Source organism: Puntigrus tetrazona, chromosome 15, assembly GCF_018831695.1.
Source record: "Puntigrus tetrazona isolate hp1 chromosome 15, ASM1883169v1, whole genome shotgun sequence".
Classification (NCBI taxonomy): Eukaryota; Metazoa; Chordata; class Actinopteri; order Cypriniformes; family Cyprinidae; genus Puntigrus; species Puntigrus tetrazona.
Genome location: NC_056713.1, coordinates 10136142 through 10160450, shown reverse-complemented (window position 1 = coordinate 10160450; position 24309 = coordinate 10136142). Strand labels below are relative to the sequence as shown.

Sequence of the window (24309 nt, the reverse complement as noted above, 5' to 3'; positions counted from 1 at the left end):
AACTGTATAGTAATGAACTGACAGTGATATTTGCCGATTAGGGAATAAATGTGATTAAATGGTGAATGTGAAGAGAAGGCAAGCGAGTTCCCACAGGTCAAACAGTCAAGAAACGACATGCAAACATTAGCATTAGCATTGGTTATAAACAATAACATAAATGCACCTGCAAGGTCACGAACTCTGATGGTTCGCCTCAAAATAAACACATCACCATTCAGCTGAATTATGTATTAAGTATGTGCTTTATTCTTTACGTTGAACTTTTTTTTGTTTGTATATTGTTGAACACAAAAGTAGATATTTTGAAGAATGTTGCGTTGGCGAGACCGAGAACTAGTTCGGTTACCAGCATCGCTCGTGTTCAACAGAAGAAAGACATTCATGTACAGTTTGAGGATAAAGTACACGACGCGAACGTTTTTAATTTTTTTGGGTGAGCTATCCCTTTAACTTCAAAACGGAACGAAGCGAGTTAAAGATAGATATGGGTCTCGCTTGGGAGAATGCGAAGGGGGTTTTATTATCATTATTTTTATTACTGAGGTTAACACTCGCTCTGTTTCAGTTCTCTCTCTCTAAAAAAAGTGCATGTACGAAAATAACACGGCGTTTAAGGTGAAACAGACTTTTACATCTGCACAAAATAGAAATGCAACAGAAAAAATAATTTAAAGAGCGCTATGCTTTTGAATTTTATTTTCTCACTCTGTACTAAAGTTTATTTTGTCGCTCTTTTGTTGCTTTCTTGTTCGTTTTTTATTCGCTTTTCTTTGTTTCGTTCCATCGCGTGCTTCGCCCCTCAACGCCACGTTTAAAAACAAACCAAATAAATCTTCCCCGAGAGATAAAGCGTGTGTCAAAGCGCGTGAATCCGAATAACTGTTCCGAAGGGCGGGAGCTAATGGTTTTCCTCCAGCAAAAGCGTGTGCAGGCGCTGGGAGGAGCCTGCGGCGGCCGCTTCTCCGGGGCTCGCTTGATTTCTGTAGTATCGCGCGCGCGCGCACCGACGCCGCCGCGTTTCGCTTTACAGAGCTGCGCGGTTTTGCACGCTCGCGAGCAGACGGCGGAGAGCGCCGGGACGGTATTCGTGGGCGGCGGACGCGGAAAATGACCTTTTGTGATAGCGGCGAGGGCCGGGATTCGTCGTGTGCTCGTCGCCGGGAGTCGTTCCCTCTCGACCGCGCTCGGTTCGCGTTGATCTGAGAGGTCTCGCTCGCTCGCTCGCTCGCGCGCTTCGGATTTTATTTCCAGAATGGACCGAGTCAAGAGCTCCATGCAGCAAGTCCCCAACCCGATTCCCAAAGTGCTCAGCCGTCGCGCTGGCGGCGCCAACAGTTTGGAAGTCGAAAAGGAAAACTTCGAGCGCAGTCAGGTAAGGAACTGTGAAGTTTTTTTTCCCATGCAGCCAGTGTATGGCAAGCCCTTTTTGTTACATTTATTGCTTAAAACTTACTAGTAGCCTATCACCTAAAACTACTCGTTTCCTTGCTGCTTGTGGGGTAGTTAACACATTTTTTTTACATGACAAACGTTTATTATCTCTGTTGCACTTTAGTCGTTTTTTAGGTTAACTAACGCATTCGCTTATATGCTAAATTAATTTAATTTAATTTTTTAAATATACTCTTATAGGCGTCTAATCAAGTGGTGAGTTAATAGGAACCGAACGGGTACCAGATACAATACTAATCAGTCAAAGGTCTGACTCAAATCTTGACTGAATTCAATTAAGAACATAATTCTATTTGAGTATGAACTGAATAATGTCTATAATTGAAGGCATGTGTACTGGTGGCTACTAATATGTGACTGCTTTTTATTGTTTGTCAATGTCAACTACACTGTAAAAAAATGTTTCTGAGAAGACCATTTTTCTGAAAACTTTTAAAGGACAATTTAAAAACTCTAAATGTTCTGCTTAAACATGTTTAAGACAATTTGTTATTCGGTTTTGTGAAATTTGCTGGCAGTTTCTTAGTAAAAAACAACAACAACGTAATTGTACCTACGACAATTTTTTTAAGATACTAGCAAAACTGAAAAAAAAAGTCCTTAGTGGACTGTTTTTTTTTTATTTTTAACCAAATATTAGAAACACAAAGTGAGCCATTAAAGGAATGCATATTAAACGGCTTGCCATATTATAAAAAAAAAGTCTTGCACTCAAACCATGGAACAAAGTGGGCAGTCGAAGAGCAGCCTTTCTTTTTAATTTATTGCAAAGTAAATCACACACTTTATAAAAATGATGTAAGTTTCAAAATCAGAGCTAACCCCATAGTGCGTGCTTGTTAGGGTGCAGATTTTTAGCCCTCTTATTCTCTCAAGATCCGCCCTCAAGTGTTTTTCAAAACCAATCTTTATTTGCGCCATAAAAAGCTGTCACGTTTACTAAACTATAATTGATGGCCCTTTAAATTCGACTCGCACCTTCGTTTTATCAGTCCACGTTCTAGTGCGATCGATTCAGGACGGGAGCAAAGTTCTTCTTTTAAGTACAGATTAATATAGTGTTCATAATTCACGATAAAAGAAGGTACCGAAAGGATCCTCTGCGACGTAGCCTTGCGTTTCTAAAACGACGGCCACGTAGATAATAAAGCTTTTAGTGCTTTCCAGATGGAGCTCTAAAAACGTCGAGTTTGACAGCCACGCATTCTGGTTCCTGCAATAAGCCTGTAGTGGATCTCCACGTGCCTTCGTGTTTATCGCGACCTTTTTAAAGCGCGCGTGCATCGAGTTACGCGGCGGGTGTCTGGACGCGCGAGGCCGAAAGCGCGTTGTGGAGCACAGAGTAATGCGTTCTCATTGTTCGCGCGCTCTTCTCGCTTCTCCGGGGGTCTTTCCCCTCCCCACCCAGACGCGGCCGTCAGAAAAAGTAGGTCAGATGAGCGGAGCTTGCAGCCGACTGCCCTACTGGTGGGTTCCAGCGCGCTCGAAAACGGCACGACCTCCTCCTTGCCGTGATCTCTCGAGGCAGACGTTGCTAAAAAAATTTTTGGCGAATTCTTGGTTCGATGTCGACGTCTGCAGATCGGCAGCATCGCGTTTGACTCGAGCGCGCAATATCGGGTCCTGTTTACAACTAGGACGGTGGCATGGATTAGCGAGACTCGTGTCGCGCATGCGCTCTTGAACCCCTTTAGGAGCGATCGCTGGGTCAGATTCAAGCGTGAGCTTTCCTGTTTTTAGAGTAGAATCCATCGCTCTATTTCTTTTTTTTTGGGTTTTGCCCAAATCACAGTAAAACCGTAAAGCCCGAACATCTAAAAATAACGCTTCAAACAGCGCGAACCGATCAGGTCTCGGTAGGAAATGCTATTGTGAGCGGCCCTTATCAGCTAGTTTGCCTGGAGGAAGTCTGATCCCATAATATCCCGTCTCTTTTCTGCCCTTGGAACGCTATGTTTAGATTAATGGCCTTCTGCGGCGTGAGTTCAGCCTGTTTTAAATGAGAGGATGTTAGCGTGGTGCCCTGTAATGACACGAGCACGGTTTGCCTTGTGGCCGGGCGTTAGAGGACTGGTGTCTACTTAACTTGAGCTTTATGTGGAGGGAATCTAAGCAGGGGATCTTTGTTGTGGTCGGAGTCTAGCAGAGGGACGTCCGGCCAGCCTTGGAATCCGCGCGGATGAAATAACACGTTAAAAAAAGAGTGTTGCCAAAATAAGTCATCTGCAGATCGGCCTGAAGCATCGTAAACATCCCGCGGAACGCTTTGTATCAGGCGAAGCTCAAGATGGTCACTTTGTGCAACAGTTGTGTGGACTGTGCAGTGATATATATATATATATATATATATATATATATATATATATATATATATATATATATATATATATATATATATATATATATATATATATATATATATATATATATATATATGTAGCTAACGTTGTTGTTTTTCCCAAACCATCCAGCCCTCATCCAAACAATTCACAATTAAAAAAAAAAAAACTGTTATCCTGTTTCACTTGGACCATCAGCAAATCAAAATGGATCACACCGACCCATTATCCTTTGTGACTTTGTTTCTTCATCTGAACGGATTTGGAGATCTTTAGCATCACATCAGTTCCTCACCAATGCATCCTCTGCAGTGAATGGGTGCCGTCAGAATGAGAGTTCAAACATCACAGTAACCCACAACACTCCAGTCCATAAAACACTGAACGTTGTGCATTGAAGTGAAAGACTAATTCCTTAAGCCATTTCTGGCCAACAAATGAGTCTATAATATATCCATATCTATAATATAATGTTATCCATAATAACGTTTCCGTCCCCTGCTGTCCTCTCACACACAGATCCATTTTGTTTGGCTGTAAACAGTGCTTGATCCGATTTCTCTCCAGATTTGTCGAAGACAAAGCAATATTATGGATACGCAATGCATATTTTAGCCGAAAGCAGTGGTTTAAATTGGAAAACGCTTACAAACGCACAGCTTTTCACATCACAAGACTTTAATGGAGGACCTGGAGTCGCGTGGATCGTTGTGATGTTTTTATCAGCTGTTTGGACTCTCATTCCGACGGCACCCATTCAGAACAATAATGCTAAACTGCTCAAAATCTGCTGAATTACGAAACAAACTCATCTTGTTTGGCCCGAGGGAGAGTAAATTATCAGGCAATGTTTTATTATTATAGTTTTTTTTGGAGCGAACTGCTCCTTTAATGCTAATTTGGGTCATGCTATCTCTGTTTCTCCCATGTCTGCTCTTCCTCCTCTTGTTATGTGAAACGATCCTGCTTTAAAGCGGTTAAGTTTATGACCCTGCATCTGTTGTGCTCGTGTTTTTTCCTGCGCTGGTAGCGTGCCCGTGAAGGAATTCTCGGGAGGAGCCTAATCTTGCCCCCCCCCTGTTTTTCCAAGACTCGCCCTCACGGAGCCAGACAGCCGTAATCTCTCCTCTCAGCCAATCTCTACTTTCAGCATTTCACTTTCTCTATCTGCAGTAGCCTGTCAAATGTAACTTTTTAGACGGCGTCCGTGCGATCTGTGGACATTTACTGTAGCTGCTCCCGTGGTTCGGGGGCCGAGGAGTGTTTGTTGGGGTCATCGACGGCGGGAGGGCATGTATGAAAAGCCCTGAGACAGCAGAACACGCGGGCCCTGGCCTGTGGCCTCCGTTCGCTCGCTGTGGATTAAAAATCCTATGCAGGTTGGCGGGCCGCCAGATGTCTGTGCCAGAAACAGTGTTCGGGTCATACTGCTATCAAACAGACCATTAATGTGTTACTGCAGGGAATGCGGTCGTGTTAGACGTTATTAATGTAGTTTTGTGACTCATTGTATGTACTGTTTTTTTTTATTTATTTGTTTTTAAGACTTTTTAATGTTTTTTTTATATATAGGCGTACTACTTAAATGTATTACTATGATGATTAAATATGACCCATTTATGATAAACTCACAGTAAAAATATATAATAAATATATATATATATATATATATATATATATATATATATATATATATATATTATATATATATATATATTATATAATTTTTAACAATGTATTCAGGCCCATTTTTACCTTTTTGTGTAGTAGTTATTCTAATTCAATTTAAATAAAATAAAAGACAATAAATGTTGTTACAAAACAGTAGGGCCATATTTGTGTCAACTATTGAACCTGCTAAACTGAAAAGAAAAGAAAAATTAACAAAAAAAACCCCTAGATTTGATATTTTAGATGCATGAAAATGAAAACAGAGGTGAATGTGTAGTCATATGAAGCTTATTAAATGCAAATAATGTTAAATGTGTGATAATCATTATTTTTTGCTCAAATAAGAAACCAGACTCATCCTAATATATGAAAAAAAAGATATATAAAACGTGTTTCTTGTTTTGATGCTTTCCTGACGTACATACATGGATCAAAGAAAAGGGTTTTTAGCAAAAAAGGGAAAAAAAAATGTATTCTGAATCTAAATCTATTTTTTTTTAAGACTAGTCAAATTAAGATTAAGAGGTTACAAAAATTGCCATAATGCCAGTCTGCATAAACTGGAAATTTGCGACCGATTTCACCTCCGTATTTCTGAGACAAACAATATTGAATGAGGAAAACAAAGGACGCGGCTCGCTTTTTCTACTTTGAATTGATTCGATGTAGTAAAGTAGGCGTTTCGTTTCAAAATGAACGCCCGGAAGGGGCGTGGTTAAAGACGTGAGCTAACAACATAAATGTTTTCATGCAGACTTCAACGGCCACTTTTGGCCCGAAAGCAATTCAGCGACTGCAAACGGCTTTTTTTCTGTAGAGCCGTTGAGAAGTCCTAAATTCCTCGAAGATGTGGGAATCCTGTGGGTTGTAGGAAAGGTCACAGTTACACAGTGACGGATCGTGCTCGGGGCCCACCGTCCATTATCTGTGGTCGCCAGTGTTGGAAACACCGGTGAACTTGTCGCTCATTAACTGGGAAGTGTAAGCCGTGTGGTCAGACATAGACGGTGTGTGACTCGAGCGATGAAGCCCTGCAGTGTAAACCGTCCCGATGGGCCCGCCACACGGTACCAGGAAGTGATCGCCCTTTAAAGAGCACGCTTTGTTTGGAGAGCCTCCCTCCCCTCCCCTCCTCTTCCCGCTGCCACATTTTTCCTCTGTGAGTGATTTGGGTGGCATAGTTTAGGCAAACATTGACTGGTATCATGTCCAGATCGACTGATCTTGCTGCCTTTTTTGGCGTCGGCCTAAACAACTGAGATTTATGTAAGCATACGGCATATATCTGAGAATATAATAGACATATATTTTGGCAAATAAAACAGATGTACGGTTTTCACTTAAAAAAAAAAAAAAAAAAAGTAACTTTTGCTCACTAAGGCTGCATTTATTCAAACTGAAAACAGATATTGTTAAATATTACTGCTATTTAAAATAAGTTTTTTTTATTTTGATGCATTTTAAAATCAGATTTTTTCCTGTAAAGCAAAGCTGAATTCTGAGCATCATTACTCCAGTCTTCTGTGTCACGTGAAACCTCAGAAATCAATCATGCATGCTGATTTAATGCCCAAAATATTCCTATTATTACCAATGTTGTGCTGCTTAATATTTTTTTGTGGAAGCATTTAGTCGTTCAGGATTCTTTCATGAAAAGAACAGCATTTATTTAATGTCTTTATTACTTTTGATCAGTTTATTCATTTATTTATTTATTTTTATACATTTTTGTATTTGAGTAGTAGATTTTTTTTTTTTGTATTGCATGCACACTACCAGTCAAAAGTTTGGAAACGGTAAGATTTGTAATATTTTTATTTTTTTTAAGGATGCTTTTTATGTTAATCAAGGCTGCATTTATTTGATCCGAAATACAGAAAAGAAATATTTACATATTTTTACCATTTAAACTAATGGGTTTCTATTGTAACACGCTTTAAAGTATAATATATTTCTCTGATTCAAAGCTGAATTTCCACCAGTCATTACTTCAGTCTTCAGTGTCACATGATCCTTCAGAAATCATTCCGATATGCTGATTTATTGTCCATGCTGGAAAAGGTTGTTTTTTTATAATCGTACAAATCGTAGAATCGTACATATATTTATTTATATATTTATATATATATATATATATTGTATATTGTGTGTGTGTGTGTATATATATATATTTGTACGATTCTTGAATGAATAAAACGTTAAATAAAATTGAATGAATAAAACGTTAAATAAAAATAGAGACGTAAATGGAAATCAGTTAAACCTTTTATTCCGCTAGGATGCGTTAAATTAATAAGAAGTGATGGAAAAGATGTGCATTGTTAAAAAAGATTAATATTTTTAATAAATTGTTCTTTTTAACTTTTTATTCATCAAAGAATCCTGAAAAAATGTATTGCAGTTTCCAAAAAATATATATTTGCCATCACAACTTTGCCAACACAAATAATTCGAATTCACAAATAAGTCGGCATATGTATTAAAATAGAAATTCAGTATTTAAATGGTTTTGATCAAATAAATGCAGCCTTGATGAACACAAAAGACATCTTTAAAAAATATTATTAATCTTATTGTTTCCAAACTTTTGACTGGTAGTGTACATTTTTAAATGCATTCAATTACATTTATTATTATTATTATTATTATTACTATTTTATATTTACCATTTGAACATTAGATCCTATAATATGCTCTTAAAATGAGAAAAGCAACTGCATTACATTCACTTCAAACTGAATTCACATAATTGGCCATTTATAAAATATTACTATTAGAGAGGAATTTTTATGCAGTGACCGATTTCCCAATAAATGCCTTTTTAATATTTATACGTTCTCACTCTTTACTATCATCGCTCTTCTTATTTAAAAGCCCGTGCCCGGATCTCCTGCTACACGGGAGCACCTGTTAGATTAACTTCGAGCTCACGCGGCTTTGGCCTCCGCGTCAAACCGGATGAGGGCGACATTCGCCAACGTTACGCGCGCCATCGCGCGAAAGCAAAAGCGTTTAAAAGACATGAAGCAGTGCCGTCGATCACGTCTCGCGGTCTGCGTATTGACATTAACCTCCACGCGCACGGCGATTCCCGCAGTGAGCTACCCGTTCAGCGAATCTGCGCGTGCCACAAGGACGCGTTTCGCCCTGCGGCGGGTCTCGCGTCCGTTGCAGTCGGGAGTTTTAGTGCAGTTTGGTTTCCCTCCGAAGCCTCCGCGCTATCCTCGTCTCCCTGCGCGCGAGAGACGCCGCGTCGCACCTCGCAACACAAACGTTTCGTTTTTTTTTTTTTTTTTTTTTAAGTGATGTAATATTTGACAGAATTTTGCTCTCGTTCTGCTTTTGTCCTTTTTAAGTCAAAAGCCGCGGCGAATGACACCGATGCGCGAAGAACTCCTCCTCCTCCAGACTCTATTCCGTGGACCGTACCTGTCGCGCAGCGTTTAGTCAAGCGACTCCATTAAACGTTTACGACCCGCGTTCTTCAGGCGGTGGCTTTTCCGGAGCGTCCTCGGGAGTCTGGCGCGCGAGGAGAACGAGGGGGAAACGAGAGAACGGAACGGGAAAGAGAAGGAGAGAGGGGCTGCTCGAAACTGAACCGGACACATGTTGAGTTAACGGAGCGTTCCCGCTCCCTCCGCCTCCCTCGGCGGATTCGCAGTCTGCTTTTGATTCCCGAGCAGGGAACCGGTTCGGCTTCGCCTCCGTAACCCCGTCTGAACTATGGACTCGAATAAAATGGTACGTAGTCGACGAAATGTTCGCGCGTAGCGGGTGTTAGTGCATATGCACGTTTTTTTAGGGGGGTTGGGAGGGATCGGCGCTCGCCTGTTCGCGGGGTTTGTTTTGTATCGAGGATTATGCGACGTGAAGTAACGGCGTGTTCGTTCGCGTCGGATTTAGACCGTCGCGAGCGTTTGCTCCGCGCACCGTTACGACCGAAAGAGTCGCGAGCTAAACATCTCGCGTTTGGGTTCAGCGAAAGTAGGCTTTTCCCCACAGCACCCTCGGATTTTTGGGAAGTCACAGCCAGGGTGCTAACGCGAGCCTCGTCGGTGGGAAATCGCGGAGCGCTAACGTGGGAATGTTTAACGCACGGAAACTGTTTTTAATCGACTTAGATGCACGGTTCGCGGACAAACACGCGTCCTGTTATTATTATTCGTTCTCCCTCGTGAGCCTGTGCGAATGTTTCTCGGTTGCGGCACGAAAGCAGACGCTAGCCGGAGCCAGTCACCATTCGCTCTCATGGTATGAAAAATACTCGATGAGCCTGCATGGTGACTGAGGCTCTGAGATTGAAATATCATGCTTAACATCGCTTTTTTGATGTTTTTCGAAACAAAGTCAGTCATACGGGTTTGTTAGGGCGAGTAAATGTGACAAATACAGTTTTTAGGGCTGTGCGGCTAATACGAACTCTAACGTTGGAGGGTCACAGAACTTATATTATCGACTTGGTGTTGTATTCTGACTCTTAAGTGGCTCCTTATGGTCTTGTGAGATGCGAGACGGCGTCTGTACCGTTTTTGGACACATGATTCACTGTTTTGACTTGAATCACCGCGTCCTTCTCTGTGCTTTGACTCCCAGGCCCCCTATCAGCGTTGTATGATATCTGCTCGTTCTCAAATCCCTCATGTCATGCTCTGCTTGACAACGGTATGAAAACACGTCTTTACTTGAGCGGGGTTCCGGGATCCCCGCCGGAGGTTTTTGTTTGCGGCTAAATCGAGCTTTATGCGAAGTCGGTAATTGGTGACGGCCTAATTTGCACCCGAGCAGGAGCAGTGCTCGCTTCTGATCTGTGTCTTTTGGGTTCGTTTGAGAGGTTTTGATTTGGCCTCAGAAACCTCTCGTTAGCAAGCTCGTAAAACTCGAGGTTTCTTTCAATTCTGCTGTCGTTACAGATATTTTTTTTAAATCAGCTCCACTTTATCTTGAATGTGTGTTGTCTGGGACAAATGAGAGCACAGGAAAAAAATGCAACCGGATTTTAGGTAAAAAAAAAAAAAAAAAAAAAACTGTATAGTTGCTGAGATTAGTAACTTTTTTTTAAATTATTATTTTCTTATGCATTTGGCAGGGGATTTTATCCAAAGCTGCTCCCTGTAGAATTGAACCATTGAACACAGCTTTGCTAGTATTATTCTCTATTCTTTACAGAAATTGCATAAAAACAATATTATAATATCCTTTTAAAGTGATGCATCACCCACAAATTGAAATGTTGAAATACAGGCCCAAACATTTTTGGCAATTGTATATTTTTGCATGAGCTATTTCTTTAAAACCACTCGAGTTAGATTGGGTGAACATGCCGCACAGCACCCTGCTGGAACTGAAAGGTCATGTCAGAAGAGTCAGAATTTAACCAGGGCTTGGGGCAAACATGCCACAAAAAAGGCCCTAGATGTTTATAATGTTTGTCCATAAGTGTATTATAGTGATATGCAGTAATAGGTTTAGTGCAGACATGTCCAAATCAGGGCCCAGAGGTCATGTGGGCCTGTGATGCTGGTGACCTTTTATTTGATCCAAAATGCTGTATCACAGGAATATATATATATATATATATATATATATATATATATATATATATATATATATATATATATATATATATATATATATATATATATATATAAACAGACCCATAAATCAATTCTGCTGGCCAGGTATTGCTTTTTAATGACATCACTCTCATAGTGATGTCATGGCATGGTTGTTTAGAGAGTGTGTGTGTGTGTGTGTGTGTGTGTGTGTGTGTGTTATTCACTCCAGAGACCTAACTAAGTGTTGACTGAATGTTCCCTGAAAGCGGAAGTTTGAGTCATGAGTAAAAATTGTCTTTTAAAAAGGAAAAAAGTAATTTCGTAACCCACTACACTGTTGCCTTTCACTGCTGTGACCTTTAAGAGAGGTGGAGCGGTTTACAGAAGACTGTGTTAGCTGAAAAAAACACAAGTGGCTAAGTGTGAGCATCACCCCCCCCCACTCATCAACACGGCAAGAAAAGAGAAGTCTTGTATGTTTTCGTAGGGTGTGAGAGAGCCTTGATATTTTCAGGTTGTTCAGACCTAGTCTTTTAACTGAGGGCCACCTCAGGAAGTCGAGAGGTAAGCTATATTTAGTTGTTTCAACTTTCGTTTCACACCCACGCCTCAGAAAAGGCTGAAGAGAATCCAGAGCCAATGCCTCATTCATTGCTCGCGATCATCAGCACTGCTTCTGCAAGCAATTGCGCCCTGGCAGCCTATTCTCTGAACCGTCTTAAAGTAGTGAGATTACCCAAAATAGGAAGTTGGGAAGTTGTTTGGCTTGGCCGCAGTGCCCTGTGGAGGACTGCGGGTTGAGTCTGCATTCTTCGGTGAGCTGGATGTGGGAATGATGGGGTGAACCAAGATAGGAGGATCTAAAAGGGACCCCTGTGAAAGTACCTCTGAGACGAGGTATGTGGCCGCAGATGTGCCTGTCCCAAGCATTAGGATTTGACTGGAAGGGTCTTCAGTTCATTTAGCCTTTTCTTTGGGTATAAATCCACAAACATCAGGGTGAGAAGTAAGCCTTATTAAAAGAATGAAATGCTAATAAAAGTAAAGTGTGTATACACTTGTAGTAAATAACTTTCTGTAGCATATTAAACCTTTTAAAAAATTACTTTTTTTCCCTGAGATTCTTGTTGACCAAATTAATACATAATTTGACTCTTATGGTAATTTGCACTCCAGTCCTCAGTGTCGCATGATCCTTCAGAAATCGTTCTAATGCTGATTCAATTCATTTCGATTCTTTGATTTGCCATTTATTTAAGTTTAAATCGGTCCTGCTGCTTAGTTTTGTGGAAAGCATAATACACTTCAGGATTTTTTTTCGATGAACAGAACATTTGTTTAATATCTTTTGTTACCTTGTAGAAGTTTTTACTGTCACACAGTGATGAAAATGTACAATGAAGAGGAATTTAGCAAGGAAGATTTTTATAAACTAATTTTTTTAAAGCTAAGCTTTTTTTTTCTTCTTCATTTTGGACACCTCTATTTTCTATTCTTCCATATTCAAGCATAAAACCGCCCATCTTCAAATAACAGAGTTCACTTGCAACTAGTTGTCCACTAATTATTTCTAATAGCATCCCTGCCTGTGTAATTGTGGAGCATCATGGGTTAAAGCATAAACCTCAATATGAGGAGAGTTATTTCCTTACAGTCTCCTCTCCCGGCAGATGGGTCACATGAGGACAGCTGGCCTTAATATCCCTGTAGTGCATTACTCCCGTCTAAGATCCCATTGATTTGATTGATATCGTGCATTTGGCAGTTCAATACAACATGACTGTCAGAGCGGTTTGCAACGCAGATGTTTGCAGATCATCAGTCACATATGCTTTGCTTAACAAGCTTACGTCAGCTCCATATAGAAAAAGCGACACAGTAATTAAGTGTCTAACAGGTTGGTATTGCTGCAGGCGAGGAATTGAATAAACTATTTGTGGCTCAACGGGCTGTTTGGAGAGCTGTCTTTGAAATGCAAAAGCAGGAAATTTAGTTACTCACTCTGGTTTCAAGGGAAGAAATAATAAAGCAGTTGCATAATTTTTTGTGTGGGATGACACTGCATTTCTGAATACAAATCTGAGTGTCATATAAAGATGACTCCAGGCTTCTAATAAGTTAGTTAATTCCACTTTAAATACTCGTAGAAGGACATGACAGTGAGTAAATCAGTAACAGCATAAATGGTATAGATATAGGCTTTTTATCATCTGAAATATACCAATTTTTATAAATGAGCATTTGTCACAGATCTGAATAAATATAATAGATTATTTAATATTCTGTTCAATTGAATTCATACTTTGAATAAAAGTGTGGCTATTTTATTTTCACATTTTTTTATTTTTGTAGATTCACACATATTGCAGCCATTTCACTAGCCATTATTTTTAATCAAAGGAGACGTATGCATGTATCTTGAATGAAGCAGCATGGAGAGCATATTGATCAGAGTATATTCTCTTCACGAAATGTGCTTAAAAACTGCACCTATTAGGTTAACTTCACATAGGACTAAGCAGTGGCTTTGAAACTGTAGGGTCACCAATTACAAGTGACACTACATATATGTAGGGCTGTCTTCTGTATAATTAAAGATCTCGTTGATCATTGACTTACGAGCTGTCAGAATTCCATCTCACTTTTTGGCACCGAATTTAGGTGTTTTTTAAGGTTCTTGTAATCTGTCCCAGTTTGTTTCTTTCTTCTTACTTTAATAAGTCCTTATCACTTCATCTTATCGTTTGCCCGTGCCTGTGAGAGAGATGATGGCCGGGATGCCAGAAAATTCACTCCCCATTGCCAAAAGGCCCGGGCAGCTGGCACAACTCATTCACACAGGCGACAAAGTCTTCTTAGTGTGGATAAATTAGGTTACACCTTTCCTCACACCAGCGTCACAATCTCTTAGACGCCTTAGCTGCTATGTTTATCTACTCCTTTTTAAAAAGATCTTAAGTTGCTTATTATGGAAAATGAAGTCATTGCTACTGATTATCATATGCTTATCAGCACTGAATGCGTTGGTAAAAAACACACTTCTCAGATTTAGTTTTTAGCATTGCCTGAAAACATTCCGTTGGGTCGGCCCATAAGAAACCTGGATGGATTTTTCCAATCTGCCGTGCTTTCTTCATCCTTGTCCTCATGTTAGAGATCACAGCTGCGACTTAATGAGATGCTCATCCAACAGATCCATCTTGTCTACACAAAGCCATGCCTTGTCACCTTTAACAGTGTGTCTGGCAGCAGAAGCCGGCTCAGGGATGAAGACCGAGTTACACACTACAGCAGCATTCTCTCGGCATCCGTGCCAGAATTTCATGTCGGGATGACCCCTGGCCTCTTCAACAAAACTTTCGGAAGAAGTAATGTTATGAAATATTATAACGTGACTGTTTTCTATTCCAGTATATTTGAAGTGGACTTTATTCCTGGGATGCAAAAACCCAAGCTCGCTGAATACAAGTAAACAGTCAGCGATTTAATAAGAATAAGAAACAATAGGCCAAAAAACTACAGTAGAACAAATAATTAAGGAATGTTGCATACATTGTATGAAGTAAGCAAATGCGTAAAACACTGCACATTGTTTGCGTTGTAAATTTAAATATGTATTAAAATTACAAAAGTGATTTAGTCAAGAGCAGATGAATATTAGACTGCTGTCACTTTAAGAGCTGCCTGTCCAATATACTGTTACATGTTTTCTTTCACAGCTGTTTGCTTTCGCTTAAGTCCTAAATGACTGTCGTTAGGAGGATACTTGTAAAGATAAGCGTATTGGCATACGAATGTGTGTATTCAACTATTCAAAGCCTATAAAGTGGCAAAAATAACTCTATTCAGTACTCTAGCGCTCTATATGAGTACTGTCTGCATGTGCGCGTTTCTCTCTGACAGCGTGTGCATACAGCGAAATGAGTTCTCTTACGCTGGTATAATGGAAACGAGTTCTCTTATGCTGAATAATAGGAAAGTTCACTCAAAAATGAAAACGTGATGTTTATCTGCTGTCCCCCAGGGCGTCCAAAATGTAGAACACAAAGAAAGATTTTTAACTCAAACCGTTGCAGTCAGTCAATTTAAGTCAATGAGCACACAACATTTGAGAGGAAAAAAAATGGACAGACAAATCTAAACAAAACCCTGGTCAAGACGATACATTGATGTCCTAAGACACGAAACAATCCGTTTGTGCAAGAAACTGAACAGTATTTTATATTATATATATATAATATCTGATTAGTAGCTTAACTTACGTTTTGCAACGCTACAAGAATACTTTTTTTGCACATAAAACAAAGATAACATAATTTACTCAATTATTCTTCTCCTCTGGGTCTTCCTCCGTTTTAGAGAACATCACATTGCATACGCGCACTTAATCAGCCTTGCTTACTGGTGGTGTATGGTTGAGTAAATTATGTTACTTTTCGTTGTGCAAAATATGTAATCGTGGGACACAGATGCAGTACTGAGTAAAAAGCACTGAAGTGTTTGGTTCTCTAAGTAAAAGGAGTTTCAGACATTTTACAGGAAGCATGCCTGAGACTACCCTGCCACACCTTAGCTGGCTCATGCGACCATGTGCATTATCTGATGGGCCGATAAGGGTTCGTTACGTTCAGCTGACCGTGCCGAAAATGCGATGCTTGTTTAAACAGGAACACTGTTTACGTTGCGAAGGTACCTAGAACTGATTTGGCATCTGCGACAGGAACAGGAAAGAAAACATACGGCTAATGCTTTTTCAGGATCTGTCACGAGTTTGTTCTGCATCAGAGCTCTCGACGTTGACCGTGTGTATGTGTATATATATGTATGTGTGTGCATATATATGGTTGAGAGATGAATCTTAAACTATTAGGAGGATGTAGCCCAAGCGGTAATAGTGTTTTAGTGTCATGCTGCCTGTCAAACACTCCTCGAGCTCAACTTCATTAGTATTCAGTGGCGGTTGCGCAGCGGTGGTTAAAGTTGCTCAATAAGGCTCTAGTGAAACACTAAAACTCACTGTTTGCCTCGGCACACAGGAAGACTCTTCTGCCATGAGCTGGCTTTTAATCTTTAACCTCGTTGAAGGAAAAGCCCCCGAAATTAATTTTCTTTCTCTCTTCCTCTTCCACAGGCAGTGAGCATCAATAAAGCCATCAACACACAGGAGATCGCTGTCAAAGAGAAGCATGCCAGGAATATCCTTTAGTTTGTGCTGCCCTGAAAGGGAACTATGAAGGAATGTGGGGGTTACATTTGAATTATGATGACTTTTTTTATGATGTAAATGCATACAGCATCACCTGATAACACTAAAACAGGGAAGATTCAAATCTACTGGTTGATATCGGCGTCATTAAAGAGCTAAATAACCATAGTTGCAATATATTCTAGCGAATGAGTTCTGGTGATGACTTTTGGGAAAGAACATCTATTTGTTTTCATTTATTATTTGTTTTAGAATATTATTTTATAATATTTACCAGCCAATATTTTAAGCTGTTGAATTAGGTTTTATTTTTTAATTCATTTTATTTTGATGAATATTTAGTTTTATTAACTATTTAGAGGTATTTAGAGGTATCTGAATTCAGCTTTTGTGTTGTGTTGTTCATACCAGTGGTACACATACTGATTATTCTGCCAATATTTAGTTTTAGTGACTTTATCAGCATCGCTCCATAACATAATCATCCCAAAATGTTCAAACATTAAAGGAATAGTTCACCCATAATTTACTCACCCCCAAGCCATCCTAGGTGTATATATATATTTTTTTAAAGCTTTGTAATGCTTGTGGATAGCAGCCATTATTTTGAAGCTCCAAAAATCATATCTGATTTCATAACCTGTACGCTTCTTGGGGGTTAACACGTGTCTTCTGAAGAAGATCGATGGGTTTTTGTAACAGAAATATTGAGTTTTGGGGTGAACTATTCCTTTAAGAATTGTACTCATGACTATAGTAGTCAAACCTGGTAACTAGAAGTGTGTATCCCAGTACTTGTGTCCATATGGTGTATGTGAATCTCTATGTAGCTGCACATCAGTGCTTCTTTGCTCCAGTACTGGATCGGGTGTCTGGAGTACCTGGATAAAGATGCTGACTTCCCAGAGAAGCAGAGTTTAAATCCCACACCCCTCAGTTTTGTCCTTGACAGCCGTCCTCACCCTGCATATTGGGCACGCATCATGAGAAGGGGGCTCACACGTTCTGGCTTGCTGTCAACCGCCTGCCCCTCTCCAGCAATGCAGTGCTCTGTTGGAAATTTTGCCACGTCTTCCACAAGCTGCTGAGGGACGGCCATCCAAACGTGAGTATATACAGCCGGATTATCTCTTACACGTCTGTTTCCACCTCTCACTCTCTCTCTCTTAATCTCTTGGTTAGTGGATATCTGACTCTCCATTTAATTAGTTTGTTTTTCTCACACACAGCCCCCCGTAGTAAACGCAGCATGCATCAGTGGCACATGATGTGTGTCTGTGTGTGTATGTGTGTGTGTGTGTGAGATCCATATTGAGCAAACTCTCGCAAGCCCTGTTCCAAAAACCTAATCAGCTGTCAGCTTAGACAGGATTTTAAGGCATTATAGGCACACTCATTACGCAAAATCTGTTCAAAAAGGTAGACAACAGCATTATGCATCCATCTGTGATACCTTTTGGCAAAATTCATTAGTCCTAAATACACTGTCATATTTCATTCCGAAATTGTCTATACTGAAAATGATAAATTTAATTAAAAAGACTATTTCGCCCAGATTTTGTGTGCTATGCTTATACTCTATTAAATTAGCCATGAAACACGCTGCTTTTTTTAATATGTAAATCTTAACTTTTTAACTAATTAAATTATTTTTTTATTTTATTTATTTTGAGTACATTATTATAGGATTGGGTATCTTTTAGTTAAACATGGATGCAATTTTAAATCTTGCATGTATTTTATTTCATTTAACTTTAAAGAGAATCATATTTTGCCGTTTTATTTTGAGGTATCTTTTATTTGAGGATCATATGAAGTATTTTTTTTTTAGTTTTTAGCACAATTAATTGCATCCAAAATAAAGATTTACATAATATGTGTATACTGTGTATATTTATTATGTCTGCATAAATGCGTACGCATACATGTATGAATTTAAGATTAAAATATTTCTAATCTAGCAATGTTAATATTTTCCAAATATATCTGTGTATGTGTGCGTATATACACCATAAATATACACAGTACACACATATATTATGCCAACAAGATTTGATTAATGTGACAGCACTATTTTCCTTAATTTTCTTTATTTAGTTTGAAGTTAATATTGTGTGTTTTGAGGTCTTATTGGAAGATAATTAAAGAGAATATGTGGTATATATTTTTTTTATGTATTTTAATGTAAAGTGAGGTATTTATTTTTATTTTTGAGGGTAAAATGGTGTATTTTTAAATTGTATCTTTTGAGATGATCTTATTTTAGTTCATGTTGTTTGTAGAATGGCGTCTCAGCTCTTCCTCTGTCTCTCTCCGTCACCTCAGGTCATCAAGGACTCGATGCGGCACAAGGCTGACCTGAACGACATGAGCAGGATGTGGGTAAGCGTGCCAATGCAAGTCGCGGCTGCAGGTTTTAACGATTCTCCACTAAATCGGAGGCCGGCTCAATATAACGCTGGCGTATTGAACGAGGCCCCTGTCGAGTTCCCTCGAGTTTTCATCTCATTGTGGAAACTGTCAGCTAGTCATTTCGTTACTGCCGATTGACAGCTGAATAGCTTGGCGTTCTGTGCGTGAGTCAGACACTGACTAACCTCAGCACTGAGATGATCTGTAATTAGCATACGATGACGTGAGCGTGTGTTTGTGACTCTGGACGAACGCTTACAGAGCTTGCCTTGTTATGAGTGTACCAGGCAAACATCCCTGATTATTCTTTTCGGTCTTTTTATCTAGCATTTTTATTTGCCGTGCAGCACAGTGGTCAACTACTGTTATCTTTATTTTGCTTTGTAAATATATCAGTCAAACAGTTATATACAGTATACATCTAAAACAGTATACATACAGTTAATATAATTGGTTAAATGGGTGTTTATGCACAATATCGCAGCGGTTAAATTACAGATTTGGGGAGAATATTTTTTTATTTATTTTTTTTTTTTATCAACAAAGCATCTCACAGTTGACTGCACAATTTAGCTGAATATTTTGTGATTATGTATTAGTATATGATGATGCTGGTTATTATTATTATTATTATTATTATTATTAGTATTATTATTATTACTGCTAAAAGTATGAAACAAATTTTTTTTGTAATGTCTAGGGCCGGGGTCTGCAACCTTCAGTGTTAAAGCCTTTTTTGCCCCCTTTCACAGCAAATAAAATTCATGAGGAGCCACAAAATATTGAATAAATAATAAAAGAGCATATAGCTAAAGTTTTATATTCAGTTATGCTACAGGGCAGGGGAGTAGCGACCATTTTAGAAGTGAGGGGGAAAGAAATGTCAAATGTAGTGATGAAGATGATGATATTATTATTATTATTATTATGTATGCTTGTAAACTGAGAAACAAAAACCTTTCTTATCTCTTTTAATTGGTTAAGAAATAAAATGCACTGCTGGGCAATAAGGAATAATTTTAATAATGACAGTTTTATGTATTGTATAATCAGTCTAGATACTACAGACACTTTTTCAGTTTTTATCACAGAATAAGACAGAGCATGTATTCTATAGTGTCTGGCGTGTAATTATTCTGTCAGTTACCACTGTATGGTCTTCACGTTTCATCTGTTGTGGTTTAGGGGTGTGAACAAATAGCGAATCTGTATTCGGAAAAAGGCACGGAAAATAAATAATTTGGAGTCGGAAAAGGGGCATAGTTAGCTTGCTAGCAGTTGCCTTTTATATTACAGTACATAAAAGTTCCCTTATCACATAAACGGAGAGGTAAGGATAGATGATCGACAGGACGTGATGTAATGATTTACAGATCCTGAGCACCAACAACAAACATCTGATCTTGTGAAATGTGTGGAAATGATCTCAAATCGTAGAAGTGAAAGTAAAAAGCTAACACACTTTCAATATGTGATTTTAATGTGCGGAAATTAATAACTGCTCCATGATGCCCCATATACAACAATATATATATATATATATATATATATATATATATATATATATATATATATATATATATATATATATATATATATTTTTTTTTTTCCTCCTATATCTTGCTATATCAGCTTTACCTGTTTGAATACCATATTTAAATTTGAATGAGTGTTCAGTGCTCTGTGTGATGCTCAAATCGTTTTAAAACTGTTACCACCTTTTCTCTTTTAAATCTAGAAACCAAAATAAATCAAAACGTCTACGTGAACACACTTTACTGAGAAAAGGGGAAGATTTTTATTATTGTATTATTTTTATATAAGTTGGGTGGACACCTTCATTATTGTACATCTACGCTACAGAGAGCCACCGCAGAGAGATGGATCCACATGCAGCTGACCCCTGGGCTAGAGCCATAAAAATCTTATTTTATTTTTTTCCCAATTTTCTTTTTTCCATTTGAAAAGTTTTTATACTGCTTTTTAATTGTTATAAATGTCTCGTAATTTTAATAATTAAACTAACACAGTTTCCATTAATTTTCTGGATTACATTTTAATGGTTTTAATAAATTTTAACAATCAAATCATTTATTTTATCGTCTTTTTCTTCTTATTCTATTTTATTGGATTGATTTTGGAAATAGTTTTACTTTTTTTTGGACTTTTATAATTACATCAGTTTCTTAAAGTTAAACCAAACTTTTATTTTGACAATAGATTTTGTGGAGCAATAGATTTTAAGTGAGATACTGATTCGTGAGCTCCTCACGCTTATATAAAAAAACCACTCCACTTCACTCTGAAACTCAGTCTGTATATTTTCATTTTAATCTCTGCCTTTGCAATTTGATAATCGACCGAACCATATTGCAAGTTTGGATTTATTTCCATGATTCGATCTGCCCTGGCGGTGGCTTGTGAATGCTCTTTCGTGTTGACTTTAGCATCATTGTCAGAAATGCAAGTGTTTCTAATGCAGTTTACGATCAGTGGTGTATCACTGTCTAACTGGAAGGGTCAGATGGATCATGCTGAATTGCAGCTTTTGTTTACTGGAAAGACCTTTAGCTGCATCCCTCTGAGTGTTCGCCGATTACGAGCTGGAGGGTTAGACTCATTTCCTGTGTGCAACTATTTCCCCTTCCTGTCGTGATGTCACAGTAAGCAGCGAAGGGAACAGGAAGTGAAAGAATGAGCTCATTAACTTGACTCGCAGCTGGTCCTATTATGTGTGTGCACCAAACATGTTAACAAACACCAAACATGACCTCAATCTGCCCACAGTGACTCATACTCATGAGCTGAGAATGAGAAGAGGATTTTTTCGGAAAGGAAACGACATTTCCTTTTGAAGCGTTCACTGCTTTTCTCACGCTGCTCTCTTCTCTTCCCAGGGTCATCTGAGTGAAGGCTACGGCAAGTTGTGCAGCATCTACCTCAAACTGCTCATCACCAAAATGGAGTTTCACATCAAAGTGAGTGATTGAGGCCTTGAAGGAGATTTCAGCAGAACATCCATCTTCTAGCGCTCCTCCTCGGATCTCTCTTTCCGGACTTCATTCAGATATTTTTAGGGTTGCAAAGGGGTGCATAACATCCAGTAAATTTCCGAAAACTTTCCCTAGAATACTTGAGAAGGCTGGAAGGTTTCCCAAATGTCCTGGAAATGTCCTCCACCTTTTTGCAAACGCTAGTTATTTTATGACCCCATAAATAAACGAAATAACATAAGCAAAACCAATACAAATATGCAAAATAACAAATACATACAATAAATATTTAAATATGAATATATTAATATGTACAAACATACAAATACATCAATTTGTGCAATATATCGAAGAATATATAATAAAAAGATCTTTATTTTTATCTATTGTTTATACAGTATTAATAAATATCTAAAATCACATTTTACATTAATATACATTATTTTATTTCAAATGTCAATAATTTCATATATAATCTTTTTATTAATGTACAAACAACATAAAGAGAGGACATTTTTAATATTTGTATAATGGCATCTTTATGTGACTGAAGGCCCTTGTGCACTTCAGCAGAAATATACAGAAATTGAGATCGTTATCAGACACATTAATCCTTAAAGCTGTAAGCTCTTTTTCCTTTTGATTATTTTTTCTTCTCTTTGTCCTTTTGGTTAATTAATCTGACACAAATCTTGTTTAATCTCAACTCATCTTACCTTTTCTGACCCACTTCAGTTCTTAAAGTCTCTGTTAATGAGCTGACGAGTTAAATCGGGCATGTTAGATGTGTGAGGCAATGCTGGCCTGCTCCAGGACCGTTCTCAAAACCAATTCAGAGACGAGTGCTTAAATGTGACTTTTATCAAATATATTGCATGCTTGCACGGCTTTAAGGCAGCTTTAATTTGGTAGCTTCATGACTGACATGCATGAACTAAGACGTTGCATGCACGTAGTTTATTTCTCACTTTGAAATGAGTGGATACAGACTGCAGCGAGCACTGGTATGTCGCACTTGACGAGTGTTTGTTGTGAAGTACACGTCTGAAACGTCTCCCAGCTCATGTGGTCGTAAAAATGCACTTCTTATGAAGAGAAAAAGTGACAAGAATCAGCATTTGTGTATGGGCTGGCCCCTGCGTTAATTGCATTAAATGTTTAACGCATTAATCTGAAAAAATTAATCATGTAATTAGTTAACGCTCCAATTTTGACAATAATATAAAAGTGTGTATATATATATATATATATATATATATATATATATATATATATATATATATATATATATATATATATATATATATATATATATATATATATATATATATATATATACACTTTTATATTATTGTGTGTGTGTATATGTGTGTGTATATATATATATGTATATATGTGTGTGTATATATATATATGTATATATATGTGTGTATATATATATGTGTATATATATATGTGTGTATATATATATATGTATATATATATGTGTGTATATATATATATATGTATATATGTGTGTATATATATATATATATATATATATATATATATGTGTAATATATATATATGTGTGTGTGTATATATATATAATATAATATATATTATATTGTCTTGTTTAAATCTAAGAAGATAAATATAATTTTAATTTGTTTTATTCATTAATTTTAATTTGTTTTTTGGTTTGTTAGAATTATTATTATTATTTTTTTATTTTTTTATTTTTTTTTTTTTTTAAACCCAGACAAGCTATTTGATATGTTTTGGCCCTGCTCCCTGTGTCAATATGAAATGCGTCAATACAGGAAAGAAAATTGCATTTGTCTGGCCATTTCATAAGTATTTTAAAAGGCTGTGCTGTCAGACTCTCACAAGTATAAAATTTACCCCTCTCGCTTTCCCAGAATCCCCGTTTCCCTGGCAACCTTCAAATGTCAAACAGACAGCTTGATGAGGCGGGTGAGAACGACGTCAATAATTTGTGAGTATTGCTTTTGTTTTCCGCAAGCTTTGGTTCTATAATTGCTCCTTGTGTTTGTGGGACGGGACTTAATCATGCGTCCTCTCCTCTCGACACGTGTAGCTTCCAGTTGACGGTGGAGATGTTTGATTACTTGGAGTGCGAGCTGAACCTTTTCTTAGGCGGTAAGTTTAAGGTGGGCCGCAGGGGTTTGAGCACCGGAAGGGCCATTGACGGGTCATTTTAAATGGGCTGTTTTCGAAGTAGATTGCAGACAGACAAATACAGCTCGAACGGAGAAAGGCTGGAATCTCTGGAAATCAATCTCGCAGTGAAGAGCAGCTAATCTGCATAATGGAGTGGGAAAAAAAACAGGCAATATCTCGATCGGGATAGATGTTTCTGCTGATAGATCTGTGCTGGAAGCGTTGGGGAGAAGTTAATGCGAGTATTGTTGGCTGAAACACAGCTCCCTGGCACAGGAAACCACACCTCTCTGTGTGCCGAGAAGACGGGGTCTCACAGGAGCCTGCATCACTGATCACCAGAGAGACGGACGGAGGGAGTGTGGGGATGAATGTGAATGAGGAAGTGGGCAGTGAGAGGGATAGATTGAGAAAAACAGCATGCTGAAGGGATTGGTGTGAAAGAGGCATTCATACAATAAAAGAATACAACTTGCCATTTACGACTCGAAGCTATTTAGAGCATTTCAAACATG

General features: G+C 38.3%; 1 protein-coding gene across 2 annotated transcripts in view; it reads left to right on the top strand.

The window, feature by feature from the left end:
• Nucleotides 1–962: 962 nt before the first annotated feature.
• hip1 (huntingtin interacting protein 1) overlaps nt 963–24309 on the top strand; it is a 41685-nt gene continuing 18338 nt past the window's right edge. Inside the window, exons 1-7 of one of the 2 annotated variants that reach the window (XM_043258842.1) lie at nt 963–1375; nt 16152–16215; nt 17189–17331; nt 18552–18608; nt 21536–21616; nt 23533–23609; nt 23712–23773. In XM_043258842.1, the coding sequence (XP_043114777.1) occupies nt 1256–1375; nt 16152–16215; nt 17189–17331; nt 18552–18608; nt 21536–21616; nt 23533–23609; nt 23712–23773 (604 nt within the window). In that variant the 5' untranslated portion in view covers nt 963–1255. Of the gene's footprint in view, nt 1376–8518; nt 9207–16151; nt 16216–17188; nt 17332–18551; nt 18609–21535; nt 21617–23532; nt 23610–23711; nt 23774–24309 lie in introns of those variants that run through there. The other variant, XM_043258843.1, reaches the window with a different exon arrangement.